The 15808-nt window shown below is 31.0% G+C and overlaps 1 protein-coding gene across 1 annotated transcript in view; it reads right to left on the minus strand.

Moving 5' to 3' along the window:
- The window catches only part of LOC143057489 (uncharacterized), a 52711-nt gene that overhangs the window by 20557 nt on the left and 16346 nt on the right, over positions 1–15808 (minus strand). The window contains exons 12-18 of the mRNA XM_076230796.1: positions 15158–15368; positions 13734–13836; positions 12280–12433; positions 6486–6712; positions 4412–4568; positions 3087–3315; positions 2164–2377 (exon numbers count right to left, since the gene is read on the minus strand). Of these exons, the coding sequence (XP_076086911.1) occupies positions 2164–2377; positions 3087–3315; positions 4412–4568; positions 6486–6712; positions 12280–12433; positions 13734–13836; positions 15158–15368 (1295 nt within the window). The remainder of the gene's footprint in view (positions 1–2163; positions 2378–3086; positions 3316–4411; positions 4569–6485; positions 6713–12279; positions 12434–13733; positions 13837–15157; positions 15369–15808) is intronic.

Consider the following 15808-nt stretch of genomic DNA (forward strand, 5'->3'; position numbering starts at 1 on the left):
TTAATTGAATAAGAATATCAATTGAATAAGAATATCAATTGAATAAGAATTGTAGATTGATTAGAAAAAGCATCACACAGTTAAACATGCTCAATACCAAATTTTGAGAAACTTCCTCTACAAATGAACATAGACGATGGTGCTGTTACCAAATTTCTGGAAGTTTTCTTCCAAAGAATTATGAGGTGCATATTTAGTCAAATCATTTTATTTAAGGAGCTTCTAAATTATTACCAGCAGGGTTTCCGCTGGCGGTCGCCATTTTCGCAATTTGCGAAAAAATAATAATTGTGGCGATAAAAATTCGTCATTTGCGAAAGATTTTGGCGAAAGAAATATATAGAACGATTTATTTTCCTCCATCTTGTTTATTTACTTTTTTCGAGTTTCTCGGACTTTACCCGATCAGACAATACTCGGAATCACCTTGACCTCATTAAGATTTGGACAGAAAATCAATAATCAGCTGATTGCATTTTATAGCTATCGACAACAAAGGACTAATTAATAAAGGTGTTGATTGAATTGTTTGATAAAATTATATGGTTAAATGGCTTCCGCTAAATGTCACACACATAATTTATTTACCACTTTGCGACGCACGTGTTTGAAGCAAACTTTTGACGTCTCCTCTCCTTTAAAAGATAGTTTAGAAAAGAAAGCTGTTGTTGTGACAAAAAATTTTCAAAAGCAAGAAAAATCTCCGATTTAAAACTCTAATTATCCTTTGACTTTAATATAGGTAATTGATTAGGGAGACTACTTTAAAGTCGTTTGAGTGACACGCGTGTTTCAAGCATAGTTTTACGTCTCAACTTTTTCATTTACGATGGTCAAGAAAAGAAAACTGTCGTTATGAAGAAATCTATCCAAAAGGTTGGGAACAACCCCTCGAATGAGAGTAGCCCTTCAATGTTATGGCTTCACATGAAATGAGGGATCAAAATATCATGTGATAAAAGCTTTTATTTTGTTGTAAAAACCACTTCTTAGTACAAAAGGGCACATCAATATTTTTCTTTTAAAGAAACTTTCCCTACGAACTATACTGGTATCATATAATCAAAACATGTCCATTAATTTTGTTGAAATTCAGGACTTATATCTTCTTTATTAATAAAAGTATAGTGGCCCCCTCATTTAGAAAAGTTGTATAAAATACAATGAATATTTTTCCCTTTTATGTTAAGAACAAAATCTGTTGTTTTAGAGTTTATTCATTAAATGTAGACTCTTAAATAAATTTGACAGAATAATCATAGACACAATGGGGCAAAATCACCTTATTTAAGGAAAAGGGTGGGGAGGGGGGGGGGGGGGGGGGGGAGTAAGAAAAAAAGGTAAATTTTAAACGAAAAATATAGTTATGTTACTTGGCGAAAAAAATAATAAAGTGGCGAAAAATATATTGTTTTGGCGAAAGAAGTGGCGAAAAAAATAATTAACCCAGGGGAAACCCTGATTACCAGACCTCCATAATTTGAAAGTCTGGAATCAGGATATCCTTAAATCAATTAGGACCTCCTAAAATATTTGGTATTGGAAAATGAAAGAATGAGAAATGTTGATATATATATATTCTACCACTGCATCGAGTGTGATACGATATTTATCCACTTGAGACAGCTTTTTAAATATTTAAAATTTAACTGTCGAGAGTGGATAAATATCTTATTACAAGAGATTTGGTGGTGTAATCTGTTTCTCTAATGATTTTTAAATAATAAGCGTGCAAAATTTTTCTTTCTTTTATAGTGATCTGCAAAAAAATGTCTTCTTTCTACGTGACGTCATCAGGCATGGTCGCCTTTTTTCATGCTGTCCCAATAGGAAATTCAGAGGAAAGCAAGAAAATTCGATGTCATAATCGGATTTTAACCAAGAACTGAGATCTAACAAACCACACCTTGCCTGATGACGTCGCATAGGATAAGAACACATCTTTTTGCAGGTCGTTCAAAAAGCAGGAATAAGAGTGTTGTATATTGTCTAAATATCATTAGAGAAACAGATTCCACCACCACATCTCGTGCAATACAATATTTATCAACTCTCGACAGTTAAATTTAAAAATTTTAAAACGTGATGCAGTGGTGGAATCTATATTTATACAATGGGTGCAGATAGGGATAAAATGACAAAGAATTAGAGAAATGTAAATACCCTTTCAGTTCCTGGTTTGTCAATAAACTCTGTTATGACTGGACTGGTTTTATCTTTTTCATCCTTCCTGTTGTTGAGAATGTTTTGTGTTATACTTGGTGATGAATATTCCCACAATGTTGCTTTGTATAAGGTAATTGACCAAATTATCTCAAGTGTTATCAACACCTTCAGCTTAATTCGTATCGGTATCATTACTAGGTCCATAACAATTCTGAAATTGGCATAATGTAATAAATGCATGAATATACACCTGTCAATCTCTGGGACAGTGTATTAGGGAAATCTCCCCCTTTTGTGAAGCTGCCTAGGGGGAGATAATTTTTAATCAAAATTAACACAATGATTTGCTATAGTTTTTTCTATTTTTTTTTTTAATTTGAATGAAGGGATTTTATATAGAATGCCAGTTATTTTTTATTTAATGCCTTTTATTCCAATTCCAATAAGGAGTCGTCAAACGATTTCCTCCAAATTGTCTTAGTTGTAGATCTTGTCTTGCTGATCCTTGCTAATTTTAGTTTCTGTCTATGATAGTTTTCAAGAATATCCAAAAAATTAAAAAAAAGGTAAAATTTGTCTGGCAATTTGGACGTTAACGGACATTTGGTAGAGCTCAATCTTCTGAACATTTTTGCCCCTGTAAGATTTTCTCTATCAATAATAGATTTCAAATATACAAAATGTTAACCATTCATTTAAACATTTTAATTATAAAGTCAAACTTCAACAATGTATTATTATGTGAATTGTATATCCGACAGTCACAAGTATTCATCATAATTAAGTTCTATAACAGCAGAAAGGTGGTATTATTTCAAAAAACAATAGAAAAGAGGTGGAAACTGGGAATATTAATGTGTCAAAGAGACAACTACCTGACCCTAACACTTTAGGTAGTATAATTTGATAGGTGATATTACCCAACATCCAGAGGAAATTTCTTGAATATCAGCTCTCCTCTGGTTGGAAATCTCAGCTCCATAATATATCCCTCAAGTCTTAAATTGGCAAAAATGATCAAAATTCCAATTCCTACTTCTCCGTAAACCAATATCCCAGTATATGGTGTTATCTCACCTATTGCCTTCATTCCCATAATATTAACTCCTACTCTCAAATCTACACCAAAATATATACCAGCACCAACTTCTACAATAAATACAGTTATAGATAATTACAATTTAATTATTTGAAATTGCGTACTTTAGTCTGAATTTAAAAAAAAAAAAAAAGTGAATTCTTATAAATATAAGATGAATGATTGTCAATGAGATAGTTAACTACTTTATCTTACAACCTGCAATAATGAGCAAAACCATATCACATAGTAGGATATAAAGGACACTGAAATGACAAATGTAAAACTATTCAAACAAGAAAACTAAAACGGGACTTATGTACAAAAAAAATAACAATAAAAAATCAGCTAACAGTGCCGCCAACCACTGAATTACAGGCTCCTGGCTTTAGACAGGTTTGTTTATCTTACAATAAATAGAATGCCTTTGGCTACTTAGTCAATGTAATAATCAAGAATAATCAATATTAAAACAAATTATTTAACCTTTCTATGCACATAAATATGAGATATGACATTCAGAGAGTTTAATTTGAAGGATTTTTATAAACAGATCAATTAAACCCTTCAAAATCATTGCTGTTTTTCACTAAAAAGCACTAAAATCTGTTTCGCTATTCTCAAATTGTACAAGATGATACTCAAGTCAAACAAGTAGAGCTGTGCAAAGCTAACTATAAATGAATTTTAAAAGTTGAAATTGAAATTGAAGTTTGAAAATTTCATAAGACAGATATGGGTAGGACAGTATTCCCCCTCTTTTGGGGCAGAAATATAAATACCTGGTTACTGCCAATAAAATAAGTGGGAATTAAAATTAAAAAAATTGGATGTAGATGATTCAACTACAATTTTATATGGACAAAGGAAGATAACTCCAATTTTACTGATTACTTTTACAATGACATCATTGATAGTTTTAGAACAGACATAAGATTACTGCATCACTTTTTGTTTTTCAAACATATACTGTTGCACACTGTCTTTGCAGGCAATAATGAGCTATATCTATCAGTATCCATGGGTCTTGTATTAAGTCAAGATAAAGGATGAAGTGCAATATCACCCCTTCTTTTAAAGTAGGTGCACTGAAGAGTATAAATCTACATAAAGGAAATTTATATTTGCATGAATTTTAGAGACTAATTTCATTATAAATAAACGTACTAAAATGCAAAGTAACAATTGAAGCAATGACCATTTTTGAACCATACTCCACTGTTTTTGAACGAGATGGCAATGGAATTTCTCCCATCATATCAAGATCTTCTGATTGGAAAAAATCTGAATCTCCTCCAACTATCTCTGTCAAAAACTCTGATAACTGCAAGAAGAAATATATTTTGTTTTCTACAAAATACCAAATTGATTTTTGAATTGTAAAAAAGTAATTTTCAGAATTCAAATTCTAATAAGAAAGTGTTTATATCTATGCAAAGATCTGGTTTTATTTTCCACGTTTGGCTTCATTCTAGGTCCTTTTTGGTTTGATTAACACTTCATCATTTGACAATCAGATCTTGGATTTTGAACATTTTTGGCATGAGGATCCCTCATCTGGAGACATAAATTATTGAAATATATATTTTTTTAGTTTTACTTCAGGGATTTCCCTTGTGTGAATATTGTTAAATATATTTAAAACTGGTTAACTCTTTAAATGGGTTACTGCTATTAGGATCTAAAAATTTTGGTTAATATGCATGTGAAATCTTTTGGCAGATTAAAGGGTGGGGTTCCATTATATTATATAAAGAAATGTTGAGTTGTCAGTTCATAGAAGATGCTTACAGTATAAACTACTGTTTATTTTTGTATATATGAATATTGATCATATGGGTACTGTGTAAGAGTATCAATATGAATATTGATCATATATAGTTTGAAATAATTTATATATATATTTATAACTATAAGTTGTTTGCAGGAGAAAAGAACAAGTTACTGTGAGCAACCAAACCTATATTAGAGTTTTGTCTTATTTAAAAGAAGGAATTTAGTAAAGAAATATTTAAAATTTGGATAAGAATAGCGAGGGAGAATTTAAATGTGCATATAATGCAATAAAATTGGTACCCTTAATGCAATTACATCATCATAGGGTCATTAAAGTTCTTTGCCTAAGATTGACCTTCAAGCATCAATTGGTGTTCATGAATCATATTTAAAAGAGAAAAATAGTCATCTTTTCATCAAATTTTAAAACTTGAGCGAATCAAAATTTCTGAGAAAAAGTGTTATAACTATTGAACTTTCATTCAAATATTGTGTTTGAAGGATGCGGTGTAATACATTGTACCACCAAATCATGGTACCGCACATCAGGTTGTATACGAAAATAGATTGAAAAAAAAAATCCCTTGAATTTGACAGTTGTAGGTAATTAGTCCTACATTTTATTGCAGTAAAACTTTTCTGTGTCATAAACATATGTCTTGGGTATTTCAAAGCACCCTTTTTTTTTATTTGGGATTTCGATAGAATATTTTGTAAACTTGAGGTAACATGGTAACTAAACCTTTTACACAGATTAAATAAGGGGAGAAATTTGATTGGTTAACTTTCAGTGATGGTTATTTTCTTATATGCAATGAAATGTTATATGAATTTTTTTCTATAGTACTGGATAGGATTAAACTTTACTCATGCCAAGTATTTCTTTACTTGAAACAAAGATAAATTCTGCACATTTTTTTGAAAAGTGCAAATTTAACAAAGACTAATAGGGGAAAACTCATCATAGATACCAGGACGAAATTTTTCTATACGCTAGACGCGCTTTTCGTCTACAAAAGACTCATCAGTGACGCTCGAATCCAAAAAAGTTAAAAAGGCCAAATAAAGTACGAAGTTGAAGAGCATTGAGGACCAAAATTGCTAAAAGTTTTGCCAAATTCAGCTAAGGTAATCTATGCCACCTTAAACAAGTTAACTTAATTTTCAATACAAATATCTATGAAGTACATTTTTTATACAATCATTAAAGAATTGTAGAATAAAAATGTGTGAACTCCATAGTTTATGTAAATAAAATGGCATTATGCAATGACCATAAAAGCAAATGGTTTTAAAAACCACACAATAATTTCTGAATTTACAGTATGTAAAATGAGAATATATTCCATAAAAGAACACTTTAATAACACATGTATCATGTAATTTATATTTTACTGATATACACCTACAAGCAACTATGTCACACTTTTAGAAGTGATTTTTTTTTTATTCAGCTTATAATTACCAAAGCTTTAAACAAATCTCTTAGCTCATCAATCAGTTTTGATACTTCCACTGGATCTACATTCTTCACATCTAGCAGATTTTCTATATCTCCAATGGTCATGTTAGCCAGCTTCTGTCCAAGTAGTCTAACACCTGCATTTGTCAAACCCTGTCCAACAACAAATGCCTGATTGGTCCTCCCTGGTATATCAAATGTAGCCCCTAGCATGCTTTGGATAACATCACCTGAAAGATAGTACCAATAAATCATATAATATAATCTAGATCTTTGAACAGGTGCTTTAAAGGGATATTTCGCGATTTTTCACTTTTCATCTTATTATGTTCATAATACCATAAAAAACATATTCACCAAGTTTTATTTCGATATGAAAAGTAATAAAGGAGAAAATTGGGAATTATCAATTTTATTTTATCAAACTTCCTGACTTATGTGACGTAGTTTAAGTCTTTGAGCATGCCGGGAGTGAAATTAATCTCATTTAAGTCTTGTTCGTTAACCATCTAAAAACGCTATTTAAAGCGCATCGACGACTTTTGGTGTAGCTATTAACCAACGAAAAGTAAGTGATAGCCATGCAACTTTTTAAATTAGATTGTAGGATTCATGTGTGGATTTTTTTATGAATTCTAGTAATTAAAGTAAATAATACAATAGAACATTTTTATGATTTTTTTTCCTTCAAATACTTTAAACAAACATATGAAACTGACACGATCGATAGTGTATTAAAATCAAAGTGCTGGATAGCACCTCTGGAAAGTTTGCAACTGTAACTGTGTATTATTCCAAAAAGGTTATAGACGTGTATTATTTCAAAAATGTATTTCATCACAGCTTGGATGTTTTAAACTAAACCATTGTCTCGTCAGTAATTATTAAAAATCACTTTTTTTTTATGTTTGTCATAAAAAGTTTTGATATTTTCTATTGCAACCTAAAACTGTAGATCTAAAATATTGAAATATACAGAAATCATTTATCTGTTAAAGGCTTTTATCAAAAATAAGAACTGTAAATGTGAGGCTACCAAAATGTGTACTTGATCTGAGTTATGGGGTAATAAGCATTGTGTATACATTCTAATTATACAGTTTTGCGCAATAGATTTGTAAGATCTTGACATTTGTTTTGTGTCAGAAACCTATATATTATGTCAAAAATTTGATCGCAATCCAAATTCAGAGCTATATCAAGCTTGAATGTTGTGTCCATGCTTGCCCCAACTGTTCAGGGTTTAGACCTCTGTTGTCGTATAAAGATGTGCCTAGCGGAGCATCTGTTCCATTTGTAACGAGGCACAACCCTAGAGCAGTAAAAATTACTCCACCACAATTCAAACTTGATCTTTGTTTTATTGTTAAAAGTATTACAATGTATAAGTTTTATAACATTTGGTTGAGCGAACTAAAGTTAGATAACTGAAACGAAAATATCCAGAAACTTTCCTATTTGTAAAGTAGCATAAAACAGCTAGAATGGTAAAAGTGACGCAACTAAAATTCAAACTTGACTGGTGAATTGTGGTTATAAGCATTGCGTACAAGTTTCATACAATTTGGTTCAGGCAAACTAAAGTAAGAGAACAGAAACGAATTTTGGGATGTATGGAGGTACATGTACGTACAAGTAAGGGAAGGACGTACATACTAACAGCAGAACAAGGATAAAACTCAATACGGTGGGAGCATAACAACAGCAGTATGACCACAGGAATAAAAAAATTATATACACTAGATTCAAAGAGGTGCTTATAACCTGTAACACATTTTAGTTCCTGTTGTGAAATTAAGCATTGTCTTGTGAGTAAATAACATTTGAGAATTTTGTTTTAAGCCATTTGCTTTGATATATTACGGTAATCATTGCCTTTGTATTTGGATGACAAAGCAATTGAAATCTATTTATATAGGGCATGGTATGCCTTAAAACTTTTCCAGATGCACAGGTTTGTATGTAATCTATCTAAAGTTTGTAGAGGTGAAAATGCAGCCATTTGAGCCAAAGGGCACACATCATTAATCATTTCTACAGAACTTGTCTTGATACCCTGAGCTAAAATATTCAAAGAAGTAGATGCTGACTCGGTTGCTTTTAATACGGATGCTATATGATACGAATTAACAATAATACACCAGTGGTACGACGTAAATTATTGGAAGAAGACTGAAGAAGAACTGACATTGGGTCAATCAGTTTTTCTGCTGTCAGTTTGATCCACTTGAGCATGCTGAACGAGTAAAGTTCCTTATATCCACATTGGAATGTGAAACAATTAGTATTTTTCAAATGATTTTTGGCATCAAAATCTTCCGATCGATGTTTAGATAAAAAACAATGCATTTTTTGCTGACTGACCTAAGAGGGGGCCCGCTCCAGTCATGCTTCAATGATTCCCTATATAATCAACCAAATTTTTCCCATGAAAGGGGGGGCCCGGGCCCCCCAGCCCCCTCCCCCCTGGATCCGCCGATGCCGACGGCTTGGTCGAAATGTTAACTTGTTCTCGCATTTTAATCAGTGATTCCCGATTCTTTCGATACTCTCGGGATTTTACCACGTTTACGTACGTACATATAGTAAACAGGTAAAAGTAGAGCGGGAAAATGTTCATTCATGAAATATTCATGAATGAATGAAAACGCAATCTCGCGTAGATTTCTTGTGGTTTTCTCTTCAGCGCATGGCAGATCCGCGAAGAAGTGTTTGTGATACTCATTTTTAAAATGAAGTTAAATTCATCTGAATCATCGGTGAACATTCATTTCTTTTTTATTCAAGCTGTAATCTTTTCAGTCAAAACAGTAGTAACTTAAAATTTTAAAAGAATCTTCCAAGTATCAGAACTCAGACACTAGTACTACACTATCTCGGAGCAGAATATATTGCGATAATCTGTCAACCGGAAGTTTGAGGCCGACGCCTAAGGAAAGTAGCAATAGCAAGCTATAGCAAACTTTCCAAAAATACATGTTTGTATTCTGAACTTTTTGCTTCATTCCATAAAACTTTTCACTTGCTTGTACTGTGGAAATTAAATGTGTATTAATTTGTGACACTTAGTGAATGTTGAATGTGTAGTTAAACTCAAGGTAATTAAAAGATTAGCATTATGTAATTCTAATCTTTTGATCTTCATTCAGTGACACCTAGGCGTCACGGTTCAGCATTTCAGATGTGAACGAATTTCGTATGAATGATATACGGGAGTCAGTTATAGTTATAGACACAGAAATGTAAGAAAAAAAATTAAAATGAATTTACGGGAGAAATAAGGTCGCACAATAACTGGATAGCTGTTGTATATTTTCATATATTTTGCATAAGCTCACTTTTAAATGAATTATGACTTCTGATTAGTTTTGTAACGATAAAATACTGAATTATTTTAATTGAATAAATTTATAAATAAAAATAGCCTTCTAAACACGAGTGTATGAACTAAAAATTGTACCTTTTTAAATTAAAATCGCCAACCTTTAATATTTCAAACAGATTGCAATTATATAATTTAGTCCATCCAAAGCGATTTTTATTTACCTATTTAGGAATTAATGTTCTCATGAAAATATTTTAAATCTCACTACGCATGCATGAATACTTCAGCTATTTGAAAAAAAAAATGTTTTAAAAAATTGACAGGAAATTTAAGGATCCTCTAGGAATGGAATCGAAAAATTACGAATAGAAATTCTTTTCAAGTGTGAAAAACGTCAACCAAATTTATTCATAATCGGGAGCGTCCTTATATTAAAATAGTCTTCTTCTCACAACGAATAATACTTTAGCTATTTGACCTACGATGTTTAAAAAAAAAAGACAACGAATTTAATTTCATCTTAATTTCCCTATTTTTGAATGTAATTATAAGTCTGTTCAACTGGCAAGAATACCCCTAAAGCGGACAATCAGTTTATTCTTTAAATTGCTGTCATTGAATATCAAGAAAGAAAATAAATCCCGAAATCAATTTGAAACTTTAATACTCAAAAGTTTTCCTAGAAAATATTCACATCCCTTGGGGTTTATTAGTGTACGTCCAGTTGCATATGTTTTACATGAATGTCGGAACAATTGTGATGATGTCGAATTTCTTCCTTTATTGGAGAACGATCTAATTGATATACATGTATATAAATTTGTGATTTTACTATGTTCATAACTTCTATGAATCAAAGCAAGTTATTATATCGACCTGTATTTAAATCAAATTGGTCCTCTTCTTCTTCTTCTTTTGGTATACAATAGTCTATCGAATTCGATGATTACATACTGTTGGCATTCGTGGACTAGTCTATTTACAAAACTGTTACCCCAATTTACACAAAATGTATGTTTCTTTCTTATGTTCAATGTATACATGTATATATTTTAAATTGCGATATAGCTCCGTAACTTTCTATCCAGGCGTAGAAATGAATCGTGCGTACATTTTTTTTAAATCAATATTTCTGGTATGTTCCAATCTGTCCTTTACTATTGACAAGTATATATTACATTTTCCCAAATTAAACCTTGGAAAAAAATGTAAATAGATTTTTATTTTATCAAATTTTTTTTTTTTTTGGTATTATTTATATTTTTATAAATAATATTCTTTACACCAGTAATGTTATTTATAAACAAGCGTACGAGTTTAGTAATGACTAGTATATTATATCACTTTCGGACACGCAAGACAGAGATGTATATTATACACCTGATAGTTCAAAATGGAGAGTTATAAGTTATCGGCCGTGTACACTGATCAATACCTACAGAAGTGAAACGATGCTTGAACTTGCAAGCCCGACAGGAAATCGCTTGAATACCTGGACGTGTCACCTCACATCCCTCACAATACCTTTGGGAGTAATACCTTTAGTCATGCTGGTGATCAGATGAGGGAAGATCCGAATTTATTTGAATAAAATTTATTACTTTAAAGAATTATAAACGAATTAGATTTACGAAAACAGTTTTCACGGAACATTTATTTATGATTTAAACTTTGACTTTTTTACTAATTCCAATATTAACAGTTTAAAAATAACAGACTATGGTTATTTAAAAAAAAAAATAAGAACATTTTCCGTATCAAGTTAGTTTGTCAGATAAAACAACCGTACGATTGACAAGATATCGACACGCAATTATGACTACATCGGTTACTGTAGTTTTGGTCCTTTGTGGTTTATAGACATATCGTGATTTTTAATTGGGGAAGACGACAAAATGGCGGAATGCAGAGAATTGATAATCTAAATTTAAAATCGATGGTGATCTCTTATCTAGCGGAATAAAACTTTTATATCTATAAATTTGAGCATTTCTATATAGAATGGACATAATATCAATTTTTGATTTTTTTGCGAAGTTTCCCTTTAAGGGAATATACCTCCATTTCTCTTTAATCAGTGAAAATACCTTAAAATATTAACCATAATAGATTAATATTTTAAGGTATTTTCACTGATTTAATGTGGTCTTGCTCTTATTCATACAATTTTTACAATAACAGAAGTTTATATATCTTATTTTCCACAATGCACTTAGATATTATAATCTTCTTACCTGCTGCACATCAGCAGAGATCAAACTTCTACCTAGTCATTAAAATTAGAAAGATCATATCATAGGGAACAAGTTTACTTAAGTTTCAAGTTGATTGGACTTCAACCTCATCAGAAAAATATCTTGACTAAAAACTTCAACCTGAAGCGGGACAGACAAAAAGACCAACGGATGGATGTACAGACCAAAAAACATAATGCTCCCTAGGTTGGGCAAGAAGGGGCATAAAAAGATTTACCTCCAGTAACTGATTCACTTGCTTTTGTGTCAACTGATAATGGAATGGTAGCAGGATTGTTCCATCCAAGGGCCTTCATTGCAGACTTCGAACCTGTTTTTGTATCAGTGTCAGGCAGCACAGCTCCTTTAAGATTTTGTTGCACCAAATTATTCTAAATAATAAAAAATAACTTTAAACATAGCCCTAATTATACAACATTAATTGCAAACTTGATAAGTCTGAAGACACCTAAATGGGAGGAAGCTAATGAATAGTAAGAATTTACTGTAGTTTCATTCTATGCAGTCCAAGGTAGGCTTCAGGGATTTTTAATAATAAGTGACAAAATAAATGTTTAAAATAGTTTCACAACCTTTTCTCTTTATTATATATATGAAAAAAAGGTTCAAATTGTTTTAAAATGATTTTTAAAAATGGGATAACTAATATTTTTATTTGATGAATTCCCAGGTTATTTAAGATAAACTTGAACAGGTTTTGAAACATATTGGATGAAATAGTAAATTCACAGGTCAAACCCTGCAAAATACATTTAACTTGACAGGTATGCATGCATCATATGTCAAAGATAAAACAGTGATGACACTGACATAAAAAATTTCTAAAAAAAAAAAAAAGAAGACAAGAATGTGTCTCTAGTACATGGATGCCCAATCCCCACTATCATTTTCTATGTTCAGTGGACCGTAAAAATGGGGTAAAAAATCTAATTTGGCATTAAAATTAGGAAGATCATATCATAGAGAACATGTGTTCTAAGTTTCAAGTTGATTGGACTTACTCCGTCGAAAACTATAACCCAAATAATTCAGTCCTTATATTTTGCTAATCTACGAATACTACACTAACGCTTGAATGCATAGACAATGAAAAATCTACAATCAACATTTGGAATTGGCTTGGGATTTACCTATCTCAATAAAATTGAGTTAATTACTGATTTGTCACCTCTTCTACAGGGCACCAATCAAAATCCAGGATTCATGAAGAGTTTTTGTTGTGTTAGGAATTCAGGCCCTTGCAAGTAGAAGATATGGATTACAGAAAGGGACTAAATTATTTGGGTTACAAAAACTACCTCAACCAAAAACTTTAACCTGAAGTGGGACAGACGGACAAATGAATGGACAGACAGTCAAACGGACACACAGACCAGTAAACATAGTGCCTATAAATGGGACATAAAAATCATTATTTGATGTAAGGGTCTAGGTTAAGGTGCAATCATGTGATTTATCGTGATAAGTTGATACACCTTCATGTCAAATAAGTTAAAAAAAGAAAAAAATACTATAAAAACATTAAGTCTCCATAAGTCAAAGTGGGGATATAATACTTTTTTACAGCATATAAATTGTTCAAAACTAAGGACTAAAGCTTCGCCTTCCCTACTTCTTTTGGCAACTATTTTCTTGTTCATTATAATTAAATAAAAGTGTGTAATATTATACCTCATATTTTTTCACTTCGTCAATATATTCTTTTATTTCTTTTGAGGAAGCTTTTCTTTTAATTAAACTTCTCATTCCAGTTTTGAAATCTGAAACCTTGGGCCTGAAAATGTCAGAAATATAAAATAAATAATAATTCAGTAACACCAAGTATGATACACTTAAAATCATAATTTAAAAAGCCTTCACACTTAAAATCATAATTTAAAAAGCCTTCAAATAAATTATCAAAGCAAATTTTACTTTTCACTTTTCCTTTACACAGCATTACTTCTGAATTTAAAATGGATATCAGAGTCAAATGATAATCAATGCATATGTATTCTGTATACGTAGTATAGTAAACCAGCAGGTTGATTTATAATAAATATTTTTTATACATATATTTTGTTTAAGGTGGTACCTAACACTCCAGGGAGATAACTGTGTAAAATCTTCTCAACTTTTTAATTACGTTGTGTTTCAAGGGAATATTAAGCTTCTCAATGATCAAAATAAGTTTTTGTCAAGCTGCTATATAACCAGTGTATTTTTTCTGATAAAACGGTTGGTTCAATTTTTTTAAAATTTTTACATTTTTGTCAAAGGGTCAAAGTAAATACTTATTCAAAATTTTATGAAAATTAAACGAGCCAAATTAATTTTAGTGAAAGTTTTGGGTACCACCTTAACAGTCCCTTTAGTCTGTCATTGAGAGAGAGCGGGGAAAAGAGTATGTTAAAAAAGCAGGTAACAATGAATTCATTCTCTTCATATACCACTTTTAGAAAATAATTCATATATATATATGATATGCCCATTTCTAGGAATAGAAATGAACTTCAAGTACTTGAAATGTATTTTCTGTTTGGAATGACCAATAGTATGATACAGGTATGACATAACACCACAGAAAAGTTATGAAGAATGAAGTTAAAAATTCTTCTACATTTAAACCCAGACACCCACAGAGAGTCAAATAGTAGACAATCATATCACAACCACATCTTAGCTTTGGGTTTGTACCAAATATTTGAATGTCTTTACTGATGTATTGTTTTTCTAAAGAACATAAAAAAACTCAGGTAAAATTTTCAAATGCCTACACAAAAACATTGTAAAACAGTGCACACAGAAAGACTGCAATAATTGAAACTATTAAAAATATTGTGGTGCACTAAAAAACCCATTGGGATTATCAATAGTTGGCAGGTCTAGATCTGAAACTGTTGTATTTCTCTATTTGTTTCATCTTCAAGTTAGCTTCAATCACATGTTATACAACTAAAGTCACTCTTTTTATCCTTTGACTAGTTCCTGGACAAGCATTAAATAACTGTATATAAATTTAGGCAATAAAGCAACAGAAAATAAGGGAAATTATTTTTTAAATTGTTATTATTGACAAAAAGAAATGGTATTCTTTGTTATACTATATCACATACTCTGTTGTAGCTCTTCTCCGTCTCTTTTTCCTTTTTAATGATGAACATGCAAAATCAGTATAATCCACTAATACATAGGTCTTACAAAATCCATCAGCTAGATAACAAACTTGTAGGTCTACAGTAACTGTATATTTAGATGAATCAAATCCTGATGATAAGCTGTAGTTATACTGGAAAGTGTCACCTATATTCTCTGTTACTACTTTATCTGAAATATTTTATATCAATAATTTAGAATACATTCCTTAATTAATTCTAAGATAAATTAAAATTGATGTTCAGTACATGCATCAATAAACTATTGAAACACAGATGTGTCTCATTATTTTTCAGCAATTCATAAATAACTACCTATCGCCTTTTCAATTTCAATTACATAAAAATATGTATAAAAATTCTAAAATGTATTCATAACATCAATGAAGGGAAGTTAATTGTGGTTTTCTACAGCAACTTTGTTAAAATTTCTGCCCAGTTTAACAGTTTGATCTGATAAAACAAATTGCAATTTGGTCAGAATTTTGAATACACTGCTATAGATAGAGATCAACTCTTATTTTCAAGTCACAGTAAATTCAATACTTTTTAAACACTAGTTTCAATATTTTTGCTAAAAAGTTATGTGGTCAAGTGGCATCAATGACCTCA

This window comes from Mytilus galloprovincialis, chromosome 13, assembly GCF_965363235.1.
Source record: "Mytilus galloprovincialis chromosome 13, xbMytGall1.hap1.1, whole genome shotgun sequence".
Lineage (NCBI taxonomy): Eukaryota > Metazoa > Mollusca > Bivalvia > Mytilida > Mytilidae > Mytilus > Mytilus galloprovincialis.